The sequence below is a fragment of the Triticum aestivum genome, chromosome 6D, assembly GCF_018294505.1.
Source record: "Triticum aestivum cultivar Chinese Spring chromosome 6D, IWGSC CS RefSeq v2.1, whole genome shotgun sequence".
NCBI classification, from domain to species: Eukaryota; Viridiplantae; Streptophyta; class Magnoliopsida; order Poales; family Poaceae; genus Triticum; species Triticum aestivum.
In genome coordinates this window covers 275,321,731-275,343,752 of record NC_057811.1, presented here as the reverse complement: position 1 = coordinate 275,343,752, position 22,022 = coordinate 275,321,731, and the positions used below count along the sequence as shown (strand labels likewise).

The 22,022-nt window shown below is 45.7% G+C and overlaps 1 protein-coding gene across 1 annotated transcript; it reads right to left on the bottom strand.

Annotated features, from left to right (window-relative positions):
• Positions 1 to 587: 587 nt before the first annotated feature.
• On the bottom strand, positions 588 to 3,850 carry LOC123144630 (RING-H2 finger protein ATL58). The gene is made up of 3 exons (XM_044563833.1): positions 2,950 to 3,850; positions 2,757 to 2,839; positions 588 to 1,193 (listed from the first exon to the last, which is right to left on the bottom strand). The coding sequence occupies exons 1-3, from the start codon at positions 3,160 to 3,162 to the stop codon at positions 803 to 805; spliced, it is 687 nt and encodes a 228-aa protein (XP_044419768.1). The 5' UTR covers positions 3,163 to 3,850; the 3' UTR covers positions 588 to 802.
• Between the last annotated feature and the right edge of the window lie 18,172 nt (positions 3,851 to 22,022).

Below are 22,022 nucleotides of genomic sequence, written 5' to 3'. Positions count from 1 at the left end.
CTACTCCTTCCGTCTCAAAATAAGTGTCTCAAACTTAGAGTTGAGACGCTTATTTTAGGACGGAGGGAGGTAAAGATAAAGATATATGTTGCTGTTTCTACTTGCCAAGTAGACAAGATGTACGCTTAATATAGGGTGCAAAGTTCATTGATTCGCTCTCGTCATGTTTCGACAAGACATATTGGCAGTCCAAAGGAAAAACAAGCATCGGCCGTTAAAAGACATGAAGCCGCTTCTAGTGTGTGTATAGGATGTTGCCCATTCTAATCATTCGCTCAATGCATGTACTCTAATCACTGGGTCAGTACATGTAATCACAAATGAGTGGCCAGGAGAGCGTCGCGCTAGTGTGCATGTGAGCTGACGTTCGCTCCATATATTTTTCGCACTTGTTGTTCAAGACGTGTCACTATATTTGTGCTTATGGCCATGATCCAATTCAAGGTCGAGATTGTGACAAGTGTATGTACCACTACATTTTCCCATGAACAGAAGTTTACTCCCTCCGATCCATATTAATAAGTTGTATTAGATCAGTGACAATTAATATGGATAGGAGGAGTACTTATTAATATGGATAGGAGGAGTAACACGAAAAGAACGTCTCCGATATCATTTGTGGTCCCGCAACCAAGACAAAAAAAACATTACGACTATTCCTCTATTTCCAGTACAAGATTAGACCTTTTTCCATCCTCTAGAGTCAGTTTACCATTGATGCAGATCTTTGTGCGCCTCTTATTAATCCTTCTAACAGCAGCTAAACATACAACAAGACAGTAAAAAGCCTTATTTCTTTTGCTTACACGGCAGACAAGTGGCAAGAACTTGGAGACCCTGCTGTTTGAGGCGCGATGACTACAACAACTGATGCTTCCACGTTAGTCTGCTGTGATGGGCCGGCACTGATCCTGCCGTCCAGTGCCTGATCCTCCGGTCGCGTGTGCTCATCTCTAAGGCCCACATGATGCTGCGCATTTGAAGAGCAGTCCTCTTCGATGGCTTGTGTTTCCAGATCGGTTGGAGCGACGCTTGCAGCTCTGGGGGCAGTCAGGAGCGATACTCGGCAAAGAGGGCAAGTAGTGTTCTTAGAAAACCAGTGGTCAATGCAATCGATGTGGAAGGTGTGACCACAAGGGGGTATTCTCTGAAGCCGCTCATCTGCTTGATAGTCTGCTAAGCAGACCGAGCACCTGGCAAGAATGTTTACTGTTCAGCAAAATATAGCTAACTAAAAGAAGAATGCGGTGTAAAATTGCAGCAGGAGTAGATATCATTGTTGGCTAACACATATAGTTGTAGTGAGAGAGCTAGGGATGGAGAATACTTTGGCAGAAGTAGTGATGGAAATTACACATGCATGCCAAACAACAAAGCCTAGGGGAAAGATGCCTTTCTGCTACTGCGGTTACTGCAAGTAACATACTACTGTCCTTCATACAGGTTCAGGCGGATAAAATAAGCCTTGGAAAGCCTTGATTTATTTTTGAATGTTGAAAGCCTTGATTTATCCAAGCGGAAATGACATATTTGTTGAAAATTCTTAGAAGTCGGGCCTTCCTACTTTCAGATGATTCATGCAGGACTTTCTTTCAGGACTTTGGGGCCATAGCTTGGAAAGCTTGTACTTATGTTGGTTAGAAATAGACCGTACGGTGCATGTTAGCAGCAGCCAGTATTTGAATTCTTATGTAGCTACTTTCATTTGATTGCAATAGAAGTGGCGTGCATCCTGTCACTCTTGATAGTACACTATTTATGCACGCCCGTGTAACTCTACTTTTCTTCAATGATAACAGAACAACAAAATCTTTTACATCACTTGAAAGTTTTAATAAATGACATCATGCATTTTTATTACGCTACGTTGCCAAGCGTAGAGATGTCCACGGATTTGTTTCTAAAGAAGCTAGTCCATGAACACTTCATAGGGCATATTACATATCAGTAGCACTCCCACTACTTGTTATGGAAAGCTGGAAACCCACATCCTTCCTTTCCCTAGCTTCCTTCTATCGTACTAGTATAACCATTAATTAGGCTTATCAACCTTGTGCCAACTGAAGGATCTCTATTTGTTGCAGTACCAGCGTTGATTTCTCATGTTCAACAAATTTCCGAATATGCACCGTCCATGAGTGCCTTGCTAGTGGTTCACAACTGGATAGCTCGCACTTAAGTGCATACACGGATTAGCGGCATAAAGATGCAGACTCTAGCAGCATTGATTAAGAACACATGCGTCCACTACAGAGCTAATTCTTATAAGCTACTAAAAAGACAGATTCAATAGAAAGTTCAACTTCAAATCATCATTACACCATATATTGATACTACTGTCAGTACATACAGCTTTTTTCAGAAAAACTTATTTTCACAAACATATCATAAGAAAAGACTAAGTGCCTCTTGGGTTTGTGACTATCTTTGCCACATTATTTTTGTCACACTTGCCTAACTTGAGGTGCTCAAATTCTTTGCCACACTTTGGCTTGCCTTAGGGAATCTTGCGACATTTTGTGTGTGTATGATATGTGGGGCTTATTGCTCACAAAAAGATTCTTGCCTTAGGTGTGGCTATAACCAAACACCCACCTAACTTGGCCAAACTTAAGGTGTGGCTAGGAACCAAACAGTCTCTAACACATTTGAGACAAAAAGCGTAACAAGTGATTGTTAATTGATGAGATACGGTCTAGTACAAGTGTACACCACTATATTAACTGCATTAAGGAGAAAAGGAGCGGATCACTGACTGTGTTTCCCTGATCAAGAAGCTCTCCTTGAAGATCACGACTGGCAACATCTCACGCATCTCCTTATTTATGCCACACTCCAACTATAAATGCAGATATGTTCAAATAAAGATAAATCAAACAATAAGATTTGCAATACACTAAGTATATTTAAGAAAAGCATGCATGGGGGGAACATAAATGGCCAACTTACCCTAGGGTTATCCCCCCTGATCAAATTATCAGCCCTCATTTGCAAGGACTGCCAATTCGCTCTGCGCCGCCACAGGTAGAACAAGTAGAAGAAGAGAAGCAAGACGAATGTGAAGAAAACTGGCACAGAGAAGATGAAGGCCTGGTATAGTTTAAGCTCACGCGATACGGCGGAGCAGTAGTCCGGTGGATCTGGGGAAGTACAAGTAGACATGGCCAAACCAAAATGCACTTACAGAGTCCCTAACTGGCACCAAAATCTCTAACCCCAGTGAACTGTAACATTCCTAGATGCTATGAGCTATCCTGTTGTGTCTTGGTCTCCCATCCCATGAACTAACTGCCGGCATCAGCACATATCACATGATACAGTAAGCTAAAACAAACGAGCTTAAAGGAAAGCCAACGAAAAACAAGCACCGGTCCCACTCCCAGCCACCTAGCAACCTGATCAAAGAGAAGTAATGCTACTGCCAGTGGATTCCCGACTAACAAAAACGCGCGCTCCTCTCTGCTGATCCAACCGGTAATACCAAATTGCTCGCGAGAATATTGTCGGAGGACCTCCCCAGCCTAACCTAACACCGCCAGAGCAGGAGCAGAGAGGTATACGCCCAAACAGACAGCTATTTCCAATCCACCTGAATTTAACACATAATTGGCACGAGATGGGTATGAACAGATCGCGATTCGGCGTCAGATGGCCGAGGTCGCGGGGCCGGAGCGGCAGCGGCAGCGAACTGAACTAGGAAGAGCAAGAACGAGAGAGGAGTTCAGGCGGGTCCAGCGAATATGGGCGGCGGCGGCGCAGATCGGGCAGGGAGGAGAAGCGACTCCAAGAGCTAAAAACGAACAGGGGAGAAAAGGAAAACAACGGCTGGGCTCCCAGGCGGCCACCGGCCAGCCTATTTTTCTTTACAGTCACCAGTCACCAGGCTATCTATTTTCATGTACTTAATAGTGCAGCTGCACTAATTGGGCTGCACGAGCTTCATTAGAAAAAGAATAATTAGTATTCTGTGTCATAATTACACTATAAAAAAAGTACTCCCTCCGTTTTTATTTACTCCGCATATTAGAGTTGAATGAAGTCAAACTTTGTAAATATATAGAAAATAATATAAATATTTACCATAAAAAGTCTATATAATGTGGAAGTACATTCAACAATGAATCTAATGGTATTGATTTGTTATTGTATATGTTAATATTTTTGTCTATAAACTTTGTCAAAGTTTGCAAAGCTTGACTTTGACCAAAGTTAATATGCGAAGTAAATAAAAACGGAGGGAGTATCTGTTTCTCATCCCATCGAATGCTCCCTACTTTGTATAAATCAGTAAAGAAATGACAAGTGCGTGCATTTATTTGGGCTTAATAAAATTTAAAAAGCCATAACTTGTGATTCAAGTCTCGGAATTTGAATTCGTTTTCACTGTTGGGTTTCTCGCGACGAGTTCTTCAAAACTAGATCTTCTGTGGATATGTTTCGACAAACTTTCTGTTTTGAGCAACTTTGGTGCTAAAGAGGCAACTTTCGTGCTATATGAAAGCAACTTCTTCTTAGTTTGCCTACTATGATTGCGTATCAACGAGAAGTCATTATAAGCTGCCTCCCATGACTATCCTGTTCACTAAATTCGCATATAAGTTGTCCCCAAATGCTTATTAGTGCAGTTGCACTATTTGGAGATGGCGAGCGCACTCTCCTGAGCCATTCGATTCGGCATGAATCGCGCGTAGGTGCTTTCCTGTCTGGGGTGGCAACCGAAGGTACGGTAAGGCCCATTCCAAAAATAAAAAAAAGAGATAACCACTGCAGTTCGTGGAAGCGCCGCGCCCACTCCCACACCCACCCATTTTTGTTTTGGTTACCGTCGAAGAGACGGAGGGAGAAAGGGGAGGGGATTCGCTCGTGCCCCATCGTGATTCGCCATCGGAGGGAGGCAGCAAGCGACCTCGACGACCACACAAATCACGACTCGATTTCGAAAAACTATTGCACAACAAAAGCAACAAAAACACACAGAAAAATATACTTGGATCCCTTTTCTTATGCACAATACATGAAAGATAAGATAGTTGCCCACAATTAACCATACAATTACCTAAAACCATGTATCTCATTGCCCAATCCTCATGAGCAGAAATATTACCAGGACCATGATTTGGCCAATATCTAAAGGTTTTAGATACCTTTCAATTAAGTCTGTTTCAAAGTGGTGTATCAAGAATTTCTTCTGTTCGGGTGGGATTCAACGATATGATCATAAACACTTGGTGAATGGTCATAGAGGGTGGCGGGGTGGAGCTGGTCATGGGGACATAACTAAAAGCATGAAGTTTTTTTCTATGGTATTAAGTTTATCTGTGAACCCCTAAAAAACGAACACGTGTATATTTGTTATCCCTTTTTCAGGGGTCATAGTTGCCACAATCAGCTATACAGTTGTCTAGAACCATGTATCCAGTTGCCCAGTCCTCGTGAACAGAAACATTACCAAGTCCACAATTTGGCTAATATGTAAAGGTTTTAGATACCTTTCAATTAAGATTGTGTCATAGAGATGCATCAAGAATTTCATCTCCTCGGGGCGGGATCCCTTGGTATGATCGTAAATACTTGGCGAATAATATAAAGGGGGAGCGATGTGAGCTGGTCATGGAGACATAACTGAAGGAAATATGCCCTAGAGGCAATAATAAAATTGTTATTTATATTTCCTTATATCATGATAAATATTTATTATTCATGCTAGAATTGTATTAACTGGAAACTTGATACATGTGTGAATACATAGACAAAACAAAGTGTCCCTAGTATGCCTCTACTAGACTAGGTCGTTAATCAAAGATGATTAAGTTTCCTGACCATAGACATGTGTTGTCATTTGATGAACGGGATCACATCATTAGGAGAATGATGTGATGGACAAGACCCATCCGTTAGCTTAGCATAATGATCGTTAAGTTTTATTGCTATTGCTTTCTTTATGACTTATACATATTCCTCTGGCTATGAGATTATGCAACTCCCGAATACCGGAGGAACACCTTGTGTGCTATCAAATGTCACAACGTAACTGGGTGATTATAAAGATGCTCTACAGGTGTCTCCAAAGGTGTTTGTTGGGTTGGCATAGATCAAGATTAGGATTTGTCACTCCGAGTATCGGAGAGGTATCTCTGGGCCCTCTCGGTAATGCACATCACTATAAGCCTTGCAAGCAGTGTGACTAATGAGTTAGTTGCGGGATGATGTATTATGGAACGAGTAAAGAGACTTGCCGGTAACTGTAAGTGCATCTAGTGCCCTTAGTGATTTTGGTGTATTGAAGACTTATAGGTTAAGGGACTAATGTGTCTGTGAGTGTACACAGGTCTATAAGTCCATGAGGAGTTTGATATTTACAGAGAAAGTCGACCCCTAAAAATGAATGTCTTCAACTGAAGACTTTGACTTTATGAAGACTTTGAAAGCGAAGAAATTGGTGTGACCGTGAAGACTTGATATTCATGCAAGGAATATGAAGCGTGAAGACTTTTGTTTTCGTAGTTTTGTTTTCTCTTTCTTGAGTCATAGGAAACACCGTACTGTTAAACGGGGTCGAGGTAAAACTAAGGAAAAGTTTACAAGTGATGCTCATCTCAAAATCCTACACCTACCAATCCCCTTTCGAGTCAAGCCATTGGAAATCTCATACAGTTCAGTCAATTTCTTCAGTGACAGAGACGAAGATCTTCTAGTCTCTGAGGAATTTGTTATGACTGAGGAGTTAGGAATTCACCAGTGCGGATTGCCTACAAGTGATGAACATGATAGCCCTGAGGAATTTGATAGATCAAATATCCGACCGTTGCTGTGCTGAGCGCCAGCTGTCCCAAAATTCTACCCACCTAACGGTCATATCATTGAAGGGCATTTATGTCTTATCATGTCGGGCTGCTCCCTAGGCTATAAATAGCCTCCCCCTACAACCACTAGCTGGTTGGCTGCTCCGAGAGAAACTGACACTTGTCATTGAGAGCATCCCATCCTCCGAGGACTTTGAGCAAAAATCATCAAGTGAGGAAAACCCAAACCCAAACACCTACAAACCCAAAGTGATTGAGCATCACTGAAGAGATTGTTCCTGTGTGGAACCGATGCTTGTTACCTTTGAAGACTGTGCATCTTCCAGACGGTTAGGCATCATGGTCTAGAGCGTCCAAGAGGAAACTATGGATCACCGAGTGACCGAGTCTGTGAAGGTTTGGAAGTCACCTGAAGACTTACCACAAGTGATTGGGCGAGGTCTGTGTGACCTTGGCTCAAGGAGAATACGGTGAGGACTGTGAGTCCAGGACTGTGTGTCCTCAGGTTTAAATACCTAGCCGCCCCAACCAGACGTACGACTGTCACAGCAGTTGGAACTGGTCTACCAAATCACTGTCTTCACTGAGCTACTGGTTCTATTTCCTCAACCCTTTCATTTCCTCATTACTATGTTGTTCTACCTGATCGTTACTGTTTGAAGACTTTGACTGAAGTCTTTCTCAATTTCCTCAGTTCAATTTCTTCACTCAGTTTGTCTTCAGCCTGCATATCCTGTGTTTACGCTTCCTATACTCATTGTGTTGGGAAAATGTAGTAATTTCAAAAAAAATCCTACGCACACGCAAGATCATGGTGATGCATAGCAACGAGAGGGGAGAGTGTTGTCCACGTACCCTCGTAGACTGTAAGCGGAAGCGTTATGACAACGCGGTTGATATAGTCGTACGTCTTCACGATCGACCGATCCTAGTACCGAACGTACGGCACCTCCGCAATCTGCACACGTTCAGCTCGGTGATGTCCCACGAACTCACGATCCAGCAGAGTGTCGAGGGAGAGCTTCATCAGCACGACGGTGTGATGACGATGATGCTGAAGCAACCGGTGCAGGGCTTCGCCTAAGCACTACGACAATATGACCGAGGTGGATTATGGTGGAGGGGGGCACCGCACACGGCTAAGAGATCAATGATCAACTTGTGTGTCTATGGGGTGCCCCCTCCCCCGTATATAAAGGAGTGGAGGAGGGGGAGGGCCGGCCCTCCTATGGCGCACCCCATGGGGAGTCCTACTCCCACCGGGAGTAGGATTCCCCCCTTCCCTAATTGGACTAGGAGTGGAAGGAAGGGGGAGAGAGGGGGAAGGAAAGGGGGGGCTAGCCCCCCACCCAATTTGGATTGGGCTTGGGAGGCGCGCCCCCTCCTAGGCCTCCCTCTCTTCTCTCCCACTATGGCCCAATAAGGCCCATATACCTCCTGGGGTTCCAGTAACCTCCCGGTGCTCCGGTATATGCCCGAACTCACCCGAAACCATTCCGATGTCCAAACATAGGCTTCCAATATATCAATCTTTACGTCTCAACCATTTCGAGACTCCTCGTCATGTCCGTGATCATATCCGGGACTCCGAACTACCTTCGGTACATCAAAACACATAAACTCATAATACCGATCGTCACCGAACGTTAAGCGTGCGGACCCTACGGGTTCGAGAACTATGTAGACATGACCGAGACACATCTCCGGTCAATAACCAATAGTGGAACCTGGATGCTCATATTGGCTCCCACATATTCTGCGAAGATCTTTATCGGTCAAACCGCATAACAACATACGTTGTTCCCTTTGTCATCGGTATGTTACTTGCCCGAGATTCGATCGTTGGTATCTCAATACCTAGTTCAATCTCGTTACCGGCAAGTCTCTTTACTCGTTCCGTAATGCATCATCCCATAACTAACTCATTAGTTACAATGCTTGCAAGGCTTATAGTGACGTGCATTACCGAGAGGGCCCAGAGATACCTCTCCGACAATCGGAGTGATAAGTCCTAATCTTGATCTATGCCAACTAAACAAGTACCATCGGAGACACCTGTAGAGCACCTTTATAATCACCCAGTTACGTTGTGACGTTTGGTAGCACACAAAGTGTTCGTCCGGTACTCGGGAGTTGCATAACCTCATAGTCATAGGAACATGTATAAGTCACAAAGAAAGCAATAGCAGTATACTAAATGATCAAGTGCTAAGCTAACGGAATGGGTCAAGTCAATCACATCATTCTATAATGATGTGATCCCGTTAATCAAATGACAACTCATGTTCATGGCTAGGAAACTTAACCATCTTTGATTCAACGAGCTAGTCAAGTAGAGGCATACTAGTGACACTCTGTTTGTCTAAGTATTCACACATGTACTAAGTTTCCTGTTAATACAATTCTAGCATGAATAATAAACATTTATCATGATATGAGGAAATATAAATAACAACTTTATTATTGCCTCTAGGGCATATTTCCTTCAGTCTCCCACTTGCACTAGAGTCAATAATCTAGATTACACAGTAATGATTCTAACACCCATGGAGTCTTGGTGTTGATCATGTTTTGCTCATGAGAGAGGCTTAGTCAATGGGTCTGCAACATTCAGATCCGTATGTATCTTGCAAATCTCTATGTCTCCCTCCTTGACTTGATCGCGGATGGAATTGAAGCGTCTCTTGATGTGCTTGGTTCTCTTGTGAAATCTGGATTCCTTTGCCAAGGCAATTGCACCAGTATTGTCACAAAAGATTTTCATTGGACCCGATGCACTAGGTATGACACCTAGATCGGATATGAACTCCTTCATCCAGACTCCTTCTTTTGCTGCTTCCGAAGCAGCTATGTACTCCGCTTCGCATGTAGATCCCGCCACGACGCTTTGTTTAGAACTGCACCAACTGACAGCTCCACCGTTCAATATAAACACGTATCCGGTTTGTGACTTAGAGTCATCCGGATCAGCGTCAAAGCTTGCATCGACGTAACCATTTACGACGAGTTCTTTGTCACCTCCATAAACGAGAAACATATCCTTAGTCCTTTTCAGGTATTTCAGGATGTTCTTGACTGCTGTCTAGTGATCCACTCCTGGATTACTTTGGTACCTCCCTACTAAACTAATAGCAAGGCACACATCAGGTCTAGTACAAAGCATTGCATACATGATAGAGCCTATGGCTGAAGCATAGGGAACACCTTTCATTTTCTCTCTATTTTCTGCAGTGGTCGGGCATTGAGTCTGACTCAACTTCACACCTTGTAACACAGGCAAGAACCCTTTCTTTGCTTGATCCATTTTGAACTTCTTCAAAACTTTATCAAGGTATGTGCTTTGTGAAAGTCCAATTAAGCGTCTTGATCTATCTCTATAGATCTTGATGCCCAATATATAAGCAGCTTCACCGAGGCCTTTCATTGAAAAACTCTTGTTCAAGTATCCTTTTATGCTATCCAGAAATTCTATATCATTTCCAATCAACAATATGTCATCCACATATAATATTAGAAATGCTACAGAGCTCCCACTCACTTTCTTGTAAATACAGGCTTCTCCAAAAGTCTGTATAAAACCATATGCTTTGATAACACTATCAAAACGTTTATTCCAACTCCGAGATGCTTGCACCAGTCCATAAATGGATAGCTGGAGTTTGCACACTTTGTTAGCATCCTTTGGATCGATAAAACCTTCAGGTTGCATCATATACAACTCTTCTTCCAGAAATCCATTCCGGAATGCAGTCTTTACATCCATTTGCCAAATTTCATAATCATAAAATGCAGCAATTGCTAACATGATTCGGACGGACTTAAGCATCGCTACAGGTGAGAAGGTCTCATCGTAGTCAACTCCTTGAACTTGTCGAAAACCTTTTGCAACAAGTCGAGCTTTGTAGACAGTAACATTACCATCAGTGTCAGTCTTCTTCTTGAAGATCCATTTATTCTTGATGGCTTGCCGATCATCGAGCAAGTCAACCAAAGTCCACACTTTGTTCTCATACATGGATCCCATCTCAGATTTCATGGCCTCAAGCCGTTTCGCGGAATCTGGGCTCATCATCGCTTCCTCATAGTTCGTAGGTTCGTCATGGTTAAGTAACATGACCTCTAGAACAAGATTACCGTACCACTCTGGTGCGGATCTTACTCTGGTTGACCTACGAGGTTCGGTAGTAACTTGATCTGAAGTTACATGATCATCATTAGTTTCCTCACTAATTGGTGTAGAAGTCACAGGAACAGATTTCTGTGATGAACTACTTCCCAATAAGGGAGCAGGTACAGTTACCTCATCAAGTTCTACTTTCCTCCCACTCACTTCTTTCGAGAGAAACTCCTTCTCTAGAAAGGATCCATTCTTAGCAACGAATGTCTTTCCTTCGGATCTGTGATAGAAGGTGTACCCAACAGTCTCCTTTGGGTATCCTATGAAGACACATTTCTCCGATTTGGGTTCAAGCTTATCAGGTTGAAGCTTTTTCACATAAGCACCGTAGCCCCAAACTTTAAGAAACGACAACTTTGGTTTCTTGCCAAACCACAGTTCATAAGGTGTCGTCTCAACGGATTTAGATGGTTCCTTATTTAACGTGAATGCAACCGTCTCTAAAGCATAACCCCAAAACGATAGCGGTAAATCAGTAAGAGACATCATAGATCGCACCATATCTAGTAATGTACGATTACGACGTTTGGACACACCATTACGCTGTGGTGTTCCGGGTGGCGTGAGTTGCGAAACTATTCCGCATTGTTTCAAATGAAGACCAAACTCGTAACTCAAATATTCTCCTCCACGATCAGATCGTAGAAACTTTATTTTCTTGTTATGATGATTTTCCACTTGACTCTGAAATTCTTTGAACTTTTCAAATGTTTCAGACTTATGCTTCATCAAGTAGATATACCCATATCGGCTCAAATCATCTGTGAAGGTGAGAAAATAACAATACCCACCGCGAGCCTCAACATTTATCGGACCACATACATCAATATGTATGTTTCCAACAAATCTGTTGCTCGCTCCATTGTTCCGGAGAACGGAGTTTTAGTCATCTTGCCCATCAGGCATGGTTCGCAAGTACCAAGTGATTCATAATCAAGTGATTCCAAAAGTCCATCAGGATGGAGTTTCTTCATGCGCTTTACACCAATATGACCCAAATGGCAGTGCCACAAATAAGTTGCACTATCATTATCAACTCTGCATCTTTTGGCTTCAATATTATGAATATGTGTATCACTACTATCGAGATTCAATAAAAATAGACCACTCTTCAAGGGGGCATGTCCATAAAAGATATTACTCATATAAATAGAACAACCATTATTCTCTGATTTAAATGAATAACCGTCTCGCATCAAACAAGATCCAGATATAATGTTCATGCTTAACGCTGGCCCAAATAACAATTATTCAGGTCTAAAACTAATCCCGAAGGTAGATGTAGAGGTAGCGTGCCGACCGCGATCACATCGACTTTGGAACCATTTCCCACGCGCATCGTCACCTTGTCCTTAGCCAATTTTCACTTAATCCGGAGTCCCTGTTTCGAGTTGCAAATATTAGCAACAGAACCAGTATCAAATACCCAGGTGCTACTGCGAGCATTAGTAAGGTACACATCAATAACATGTATATCACATATACCTTTGTTCACCTTGCCATCCTTCTTATCCGCCAAATACTTGGGGCAGTTCCGCTTCCAGTGACCAGTCCCTTTGCAGTAGAAGCACTCAGTCTTAGGCTTAGGTCCAGACTTGGGCTTCTTCACTTGAGCAGCAACTTGCTTGCCGTTCTTCTTGAAGTTCCCCTTCTTCCCTTTACCATTTTTCTTGAAACTGGTGGTCTTGTTGACCATCAACACTTGATGCTCCTTGTTTTCTAGCTCCGCAGCCTTTAGAATTGCGAAGAGCTCGGGAATTGTCTTATCCATCCCTTTCGTATTATGGTTTATCACGAAACTCTTGTAGCTTGGTGGCAGTGATTGAAGAATTCTGTCAATGACACTATCATCAGGAAGATTAACTCCCGGTTGAACCAAGTGATTATTATACCCAGACATTTTGAGTATATGCTCACTGACACAACTATTCTCCTCCATCTTGCAGCTGTAGAACTTATTGGAGACTTCATATCTCTCAATCCGGGCATTTGCTTGAAATATTAACTTCAACTCCTGGAACATCTCATATGCTCCATGACGTTCAAAACGTCGTTGAAGTCCCGGTTCTAAGCCGTAAAGCATGGCACACTGAACTATCAAGTAGTCATCAGCTTTGCTCTGCCAGATGTTCATAACATCCGGCGTTGCTCCTGCAGCGGGTTTGGCACCTAGCGGTGCTTCCAGGACGTAATTCTTCTGTGCAGCAATGAGGATAATCCTCAAGTTACGGACCTAGTCCGTGTAGTTGCTACCATCATCTTTCAACTTAGCTTTCTCTAGGAACGCATTAAAATTCAATGGAACAACACCACGGGCCATCTATCTACAACAACATAGACATGCAAAATACTATCAGGTACTAAGTTCATGATAAATTAAAGTTCAATTAATCAAGTTACTTAAGAACTCCCACTTAGATAGACATCCCTCTAATCATCTAAGTGATCACGTGATACATATCAACTAAACCATGTCCGATCATCACGTGAGATGGAGTAGTTTTCAATGGTGAACATCACTATGTTGATCATATCTACTATATGATTCACGCTCGACCTTTCGGTCTCAGTGTTTCGAGGCCATATCTGCATATGCTAGGCTCGTCAAGTTTAACCCGAGTATTCTGCGTGTGCAAAACTGGCTTGCACCCGTTGTTTGTGAACGTAGAGCTTATCCCACCCGATCATCACGTGGTGTCTCGGCACGACGAACTTTCGCAACGGTGCATACTCAGGGAGAACACTTGTACCTTGAAATTTAGTGAGAGATCATCTTATAATGCTACCGTCGAACTAAGCAAAATAAGATGCATAAAGGATAAACATCACATGCATTCAATATAAGTGATATGATATGGCCATCATCATCTTGTGCCTTTGATCTCCATCTCCAAAGCACCGTCATGATCACCATCGTCACCGGCGCGACACCTTGATCTCCATTGTAGCATCGTTGTCGTCTCGCCAACTATAGCTTCTACGACTATCGCTACCGCTTAGTGATAAAGTAAACCAATTACATGACGTTTGCATTTCATACAATAAAGCGACAACCATATGGCTCCTGCCAGTTGCCGATAACTCCGTTACAAAACATGATCATCTCATACAATAAAATTTAGCATCATGTCTTGACCATGTCACATCACAACATGCCCTGCAAAAACAAGTTAGACGTCCTCTACTTTGTTGTTGCAAGTTTTACGTGGCTGCTACGGGCTGAGCAAGAACCGTTCTTACCTACGCATCAAAACCACAACGATTTTTCGTCAAGTATGTGCTGTTTTAACCTTCAACAAGGACCGGGCGTAGCCACACTCGATTCAACTAAAGTTGGAGAAACTAACACCCGCCAGCCACCTGTGTGCGAAGCACGTCGGTAGAACCAGTCTCGCGTAAGCGTACGCGTAATGTCGGTCCGAGCCGCTTCATCCAACAATAGCGCCGAATCAAAGTATGACATGCTGGTAAGTAGTATGACTATTATCGCCCACAACTCACTTGTGTTCTACTCGTGCATATAACATCTACGCATAAACCTGGCTCGGATGCCACTGTTGGGAAACAAAGTAATTTGAAAAAAAAATCTTACGCACACGCAAGATCATGGTGATGCATAGCAATGAGAGGGAAGAGTGTTGTCCACGTACCCTCGTAGATCGTAAGCGGAAGCGTTATGACAATGCGGTTGATGTAGTCGTACGTCTTCACGATCGACCGATCCTAGTACCGAACGTACGACACCTCCGCGATCTGCACACGTTCAGCTCAGTGACGTCCCACGAACTCACGATCCAGTATAGTGTCGAGGGAGAGCTTCATCAGCACGATGGTGTGATGACGGTGATGATGAAGCAACCGGCGCAGGGCTTCGCCTAAGCACTACGACGATATGACCGAGGTGGATTATGGTGGAGGGGGGCACCGCACACAGCTAAGAGATCAATGATCAACTTGTGTGTCTATGGGGTGCCCGCTCCCCCGTATATAAAGGAGTGGAGGAGGGGGAGAGCCTGCCCTCCTATGGCGCACCCCATGGGGAGTCCTACTCCCACCGGGAGTAGGATTCCCCCCTTCCCTAGTTGGACTAGGAGTGGAAGGAAGGGGGAGAGAGGGGGAAGGAAAGGGTGGGCCGGCCCCCACCCAATTCGGATTGGGCTTGGGGGGCGCGCTCCCTCCTAGGCCTCCCTCTCTTCTCTCTCACTATGGCCCAATAAGGCCCATATACCTCCCGGGGGGTTCCGGTAACCTCCCGGTGCTCCGGTATATGCCCGAACTCACCCGGAACCATTCCGATGTCCAAACATAGGCTTCCAATATATCGATCTTTACGTCTCGACCATTTCGAGACTCCTCGTCATGTCCGTGATCATATCCGGGACTCCGAACTACCTTCGGTACATCAAAACACATAAACTCATAATACCGATCGTCACCGAACGTTAAGCGTGCGGACCCTACGGGTTCGAGAACAACGTAGGCATGACCGAGACACGTCTCCAGTCAGTAACCAATAGCGGAACCTGGATGCTCATATTGGCTCCCACATATTCTACGAAGAGCTTTATCGGTCAAACCGCATAGCAACATATGTTGTTCCCTTTGTCATCGGTATGTTACTTGCCTGAGATTCAATCGTCGGTATCTCAATACCTAGTTCAATCTCGTTATCGGCAAGTCTAATTACTCGTTTCGTAATGCATCATCCCGCAACTAACTCATTAGTTACAATGCTTGCAAGGCTTATAGTGATGTGCATTACCGAGAGGGCCCAGAGATACCTCTCCGACAATCGGAGTGACAAATCCTAATCTTGATCTATGCCAACTCAACAAGTACCATCGGAGACACCTGTAGAGCACCTTTATAATCACCCAGTTACGTTGTGACGTATGGTAGCACACAAAGTGTTCTGGTAGCACACAAAGTGTTCCTCCGGTACTCAGGAGTTGCATAATCTCATAGTCATAGGAACATGTATAAGTCATGAAGAAAGCAATAGCAATATACTAAACGATCAAGTGCCAAGCTAACGGAATGGGTCAAGTCAATCACATCATTCTATAATGATGTGATCCCGTTAATCAAATGACAACTCATGTCCATGGCTAGGAAACTTAACCATCTTTGATTCAACGAGCTAGTCAAGTAGAGGCATACTAGTGACACTCTGTTTGTCTAAGTATTCACACATGTACTAAGTTTCCGGTTAATACAATTCTAGCATGAATAATAAACCTTTATCATGATATAAGGAAATATAAATAACAACTTTATTATTGCCTCTAGGGCATATTTCCTTCACATTGTTTGTTTTTCAATTCATCATGATGTTTGTGCTTCTGTTCTGTTATGCATGCATCTGAGTACTTATTCCGCTGCTAGTTGTTTGTGACTTTGGAATTTCCTCACCCTGAAATTCCTCAGTGACAAATTTGTAAAAATCGCCTATTCACCCCCCTCTAGTCGTTATAACACACTTTCAATTGGTATCAGAGCAAGGTACTCCCTTGTTCTGTGTGATTTTGGTTTAACCGCCTGGAGTTTTAGTTATGTCGACTGCAGGCATGATCAAGGTCTCTGCTGGGTGTCCTACCTTCGATGGGACGGACTACCCCTACTGGAAGAATAAGATGTGAATGCATCTTGAGGCAATTGACAACGATCTCTGGTACGTTTTGGAAAATGGTGTTCCCTCTGTCACTCCTACCATCAACGCTGCTGATGTGAAGAGATTCAAGCAACTCGACTCTCAAGCGAAGAACATCATATGTGGCCATCTGAGCAAAGGGTAGTATGGCAGAGTGAGTGCTTTGGAGACAGCTAAGCTTATCTGGGATAGGCTGTCCAAGGTCAACGAAGGAGTCTCAACACAGCGTGACTCTAGAGTTGACGTTCTTCGCAATCTCTTCAACCGCTTCAAAAGACCCGACAATGAAAATGTTCAGCAAACCTTCGATCGCCTCACTGACATCTCAAATGAGCTTCAAGGACTTGGTGCCACTGACATCACCGACCATGAGGTGGTGAGGAAATTGCTGAGATTGCTTGATTCCTCATTTGACACTCTTGCACTGATGATACAAGAACATGGAGACTACAAGGCACTTGATGCCGCTGATATCCTCGAGAGGCTAAACACTCATGAGTTCCAACTTGCTGAGAAGAGAGATCTCTATGGATCAAGCTATGGCAGAACACGCATTTGGAAGGCCAAGGCAGTCTCTGAATCTGAAGGTGAGGATTCTGGTAGCAGCTTTGGTGATCCTAAAGAACTAAGCCAGGAGCTAGCAATGCTCGTGAGGAAATTCCAGAAGTTCTCAAGACGTGGTCGCTTTGGTAAATCCTCAAGATGTGATGACATGAGATCAGATTCCTCATCCCTTGACTACAAGAAGAGAACTTGCCATAAATGCAAGAAACCTGGACACTACATTCAAGATTATCCTCTGTGGGAAAAGGAATTAAAGAATAAGAAATACAAGGATTACAGTTCTGATGACTCAAAGAAGAAGAAGAAATCTTCAAAGTCTTCATCATCAAAATCCTCGAAGTCTTCATCTCACAAGAAGAGCAGCTCCAAGAAGGCTCGGGCATTCATTGGCAAGGAAATGGACTCTGAAGCTGAACTGAGGAAAATGAGGAAGAGGAGGCATCTGAAGAGTCAGAATCTGGTGTGGCGAGCCTAGCCCTCGCTACTGCTTTCGTCAGCAAGTCCATCTTCAACACTGAGGAGAATGACTTCCCCAACACGGCTGATGACGGCGATGATGACTACACTCCCACCTATTGCTTCATGGCAAAGGGTGCTAAGGTACTCAAATATCCCTCCTCTGAATCAAGTGAGGATGAATCTGATGAAAACCTCAAGCCTAGCTACTCTAAACTTGCTAAGATTGCTGTGAAACAACAAAAGGCTTTTGAAAAGGTTCAAAATATGCTAGACAAAAGTGATGACTTGTTGGGTGAAGAAATGGATCGCACTCAAACCTTGACTGATAATCTTCAGAGACTTCAGTCCAAGTTTGACAACCTTCAAAATCATCATAACACTCTCTTATCTGATCACGAGAAACTTTCTTGTGAATTTCTTCAAAGAAAGCAATATCTTGAGAAGCTAAGAGTGAGTTATGAAGATCTTCAGAAGGAGCGTGATTCATTGCTTGCTCAAAAGATCAGTGCCGCTCAGGAAGAATTCATTCCACCATGTTTGAAATGCATTGAACGTGAATCTGCTGATTCTTCACCTGAAAGTTCAAATGCTTTTGTTGCTACAAATTCTTCAACTGCCTCTGCTATCACAAATTCCTCATCTGAGGATACTGCTAGTATCACTGACAATGCAAGGCTGAAGGAATTGTATGTGACAGGCATGTATAAAAGCCTCAAAGGGCATCAGGCTCTTTGTGATGTGCTTAAAAAGCAGATCCTCAACAGGAACCCTAGGAAAATGGGCATTGCCTTTGAGAGGAAACTCAATGCTGATGGGACCTAGTAGAAACCTGAGCAGTACCCCAAAACCTCATGGATTGCTGCAAAGGGACCTCCCGTAGACCCATCTACTTTATCTGGCTTTACATGTGAATCTTCATATTCTTCTGATGAGTCATTTGACTCCAACTATAAACTGTTCAAAAATCAGAATGGTGAAGTATTTGCTAGATAAGTTGGCACTAATTGCAGGAATGGCCTCCCTATGAAGAAAATCTGGGTTCCCAAAAGGTGCCTTGAAAGTCTTCAGGTGAATGTCATCATGACACCGCCTGTGAAGAATAGGAACCCCAGATCAAATTCTTCATATGGACAAATGTCTTCATATGGATCCAATTCCTCACATGGATCAAAGTCCTCATATGAGCATCATCGTGCTAACACTTCTATTTCGCAGGAAAGATCCAACGGCTATGAATATGTGCATTATTCTTCAAACCATTATGTTCATAAGTCCTCGAAGAATTTCTCTTCTTATTCATATGCTTACTCTAACCCCTCTTATGTGAAACGAAGTGGATTGGCGTATATGCCACCTTTATCTTATGGAGCTCGCAGAATGATGACCTCTTTGCCACCCCTCCAGATGTGGGTGGTGAAGAAAAAGAACTAGTCTCTTATGCAGGGTCAGGTCTCCAGACGGACTTAATCGTCTGAAGAATTTGCTAGAGGCCTGAATAATGCTTGATAGGATGCCAGCTAATCATGAAGAAATAAATTTTCATTTCTCACGTCCTCATACTGTTTTCTCTGTTCTATTGCTTGATGAAATTGATCTGATGAATTTGATGTCATATTCTTCACTGATGAAGTATATGATTTTGTAAGATGCACTAATTCGTCTGCATGATGATCAACCCAAAGCCACTGAGTGGGTCCTCTGTCGGCGTTCTGGGACCGGGGGTGCCCAGACTTGCCTACGGCCCGCGGCATGGCTCCACCAACGTCCTGGAACGGCCCAGCTTCGGCAGCAACAACTCAAGACCCTCGCGAGGGGCCAAGCCTCACGAGGCAGATGACACCAAGACCTCCCTGGGGGCGGTCTCGCTAGGCTGGCTCCCAAAGAGCGGAGATATCTATGCAAGGGGCACCTCGCGAGGCTCGCGTGATGTAAGCCATGACGACCAAGGCCAGGCGGGCGCCATCGGGTGCAGTGTACCAATTTCCCTTTGGTGCTAAGGAGGCAAGTGTAGGCGCGGGGTCTCGAGGTATCAGACAAAGGTTTCCATATCGGTGCAACAAGACCAAGACTAGCAGGACAGCAGGATGGTGGTCACCGCGGAGCCCACAACAGTGTCACCACCAGAGCCTTTGACAGCGGAGACCACCTTTTGTCAGGATAGCTTGTACTAGTTGTCCTCCTTCGAACTTGGCCGTTGTGAAATCCCTTCCCGCCTAAACATTTGGGAAGAGGACCAAGGCCACTATAAATAGGACCTAGCCGCCACCGTAGAGAGGGGGGAGAAGGAGAGAGATCATTTTAGATCACCCACTCACTCACCAGCTCATCGAGCTCAAGAACACCTCACCTCCTGAGGCAGTTCATCCCATGTACTAGTTCATCGTCAGCCCCCCAATGCAATCCACCACACACTGGAGTAGGGTATTACACCGCGAGGTGGCCCGAACCAGTATAAAGCCCCGTGTCTCTTGTTCTTCGGGTTCGTCGAGCTAGGCCGTGGGATCGTTGAGCGTGCGAGTTGGGGAGAGAGTGTTCTTCGTGCGCATGCCAGAGTTCGAACCTCTCAAGGGTTTGCCGGAGCCCGTGATCCGACATTTGGCGTGCCAGGTAGGGGTGCGCCGAAGCCCCTCTCCCGTCAATCGACCCGCCAACACCCCGTGGTTCCGATGTCTGACGACCCAAGGAATCACGTCAACCATTGGGCTGCTTGGCCTGTCCGGGCAGCGTCGTCCTCCCAAGAAGACCTCAACTCCGCACTCCTGGCGCCCCGCACACCGTCGAGCACCACCGGGCGCGGGCGGCGCGGACCGGCACCCTCCGCCCTCGTGCTACGGCGCACGCGCGCCGCCACACAATCTTCAGGCTACACCACGGCAACAGCACCGCATACCCGACACGAGCAGGCGAACATGCGAGCCACGCTCATCGTGGCGCGGAAGCTGCAGCGATGCCGGATGGTGGAGAGTGGCCGCGATGCACTACTGGAGCGCGTCGCCGAGCTGCTGGACGCTGCCTCCAGAGGTACGCCACCTTTCTGCTCCTTGCCCACGCCTCAGGTTGTGGCAGAAGCGCGCGCGAGGCCCCGGCGAGCTCGTGCGCCCCTTGATGCGCGAGGGGGACCCGACAACACCAACATAGACCCTGGCGCAGGCCGCCTTGCCGCAACAGTGCCGTCACCAGGAGGGACAAGCGCCAACGGACCACCACGAGGATGCGCTGGAGTACCGCCCAGCGGCCACCAGGCCCAGGAGCCAGGGCTAGTGGCTCAAGGCTCGGGGTACCCAGGTGACGGCTTCGGTAGGGCGTCCGGGGACGCCTACGTGCCCCGCATGGTGAACCAGGAGTACATGCTGGGGGAAGGTTCCAACCTGTTCCCCGAGCCAGGATGGGAGGGCGGAACGCCAGAAGTGGGGGCCTTCCATGAGTCGCCCGGAGACTTCACCTACCCCTTCAGCGATGATGACGGAGGGCTACAACCAATATCTCAGGGGCAAGTTTACGCTAACCATGGGCTGCAGGTGAACCAGGCCGCAGCAGCGGCCGAAAACCCGAGGGCGGCGGCTCCGCCCCCAGCGGGGTGGTGCACTGGGGGCTGCGCGGGAGGGGCCTGGAGCCATGGCCTCCCCCCGCGCCACACAGAGCAAGGCGATGGAAGGAGGTAGGTCCTCTGCCGGGGGAGGTGCCGGCGAGCCCTTCCCCCCGGCAGAGGGCCCGTGCTCGCCGAGGGCGCCGCAGCGTCCCCCTTGCCCCTTGGCCTCGTCCTGGTTTCCGGACGCCCCAACGGTGGTCGGGGCTGGCGCAGGGCGGGGCCCTTGTCTGGCAATATGAAGCAAGGCTCATGCCTGTGAAGGTCTCCGCTCGTGACACTCTCACGTAATAATGAGTGGGGCTGTACACGCCCCGGAGTCTCCGGAGTGCCGCCCTCAGGCCTCGGGGGCTCCCGCCCACGTCCTAGTGGAAGCACCATGCTCCGCGCTGGCCGTCGACACTGTCCCCCAATGACTATGCTCACAGCCAGTGAAAGCACTTAGCTCTGCGCTGGTGGGAAGACAAGAAGACTAGCTAGGTGCCGGACGTGGCCATTTGCTTTCATCCGCCTTTCTGTAACTCGATTCGCCGCCCTTTTGGACTGAATTTGAAGTCCCTTTTGTTGTCAAATTTGGGGGGCGTCTTCTCTTGTTCGTGTTGGTTTCTTGCGTTCTGGTTGCGTGCTTTATTTTCGGGGCTCGCGCCTGCTACCCCTACCCTTGCGAGCGCCTCGCGAGCGGGGGCTGGGCGTGGTATATGCGCGCGCCGACCGCGCCCAGGCAAGCCCAGGTGGCGACAAACCCCCCAGGATCAAGAGTGCAACCGTCATAGGACCACCGCG

Excerpts from the sequence above, each read along its gene's own strand:
- LOC123144630 (XM_044563833.1), bottom strand. The coding sequence starts at position 3,162 with ATGTCTACTTGTACTTCCCCAGATCCACCGGACTACTGCTCCGCCGTA. Across the intron at positions 2,840-2,949 it reads TCAGGGGGGATAACCCTAGG|TTGGAGTGTGGCATAAATAA; the intron begins GTAAGTTGGCCA and ends CTGCATTTATAG. Across the intron at positions 1,194-2,756 it reads TTCTTGATCAGGGAAACACA|GTGCTCGGTCTGCTTAGCAG; the intron begins GTCAGTGATCCG and ends CATTCTTGCCAG.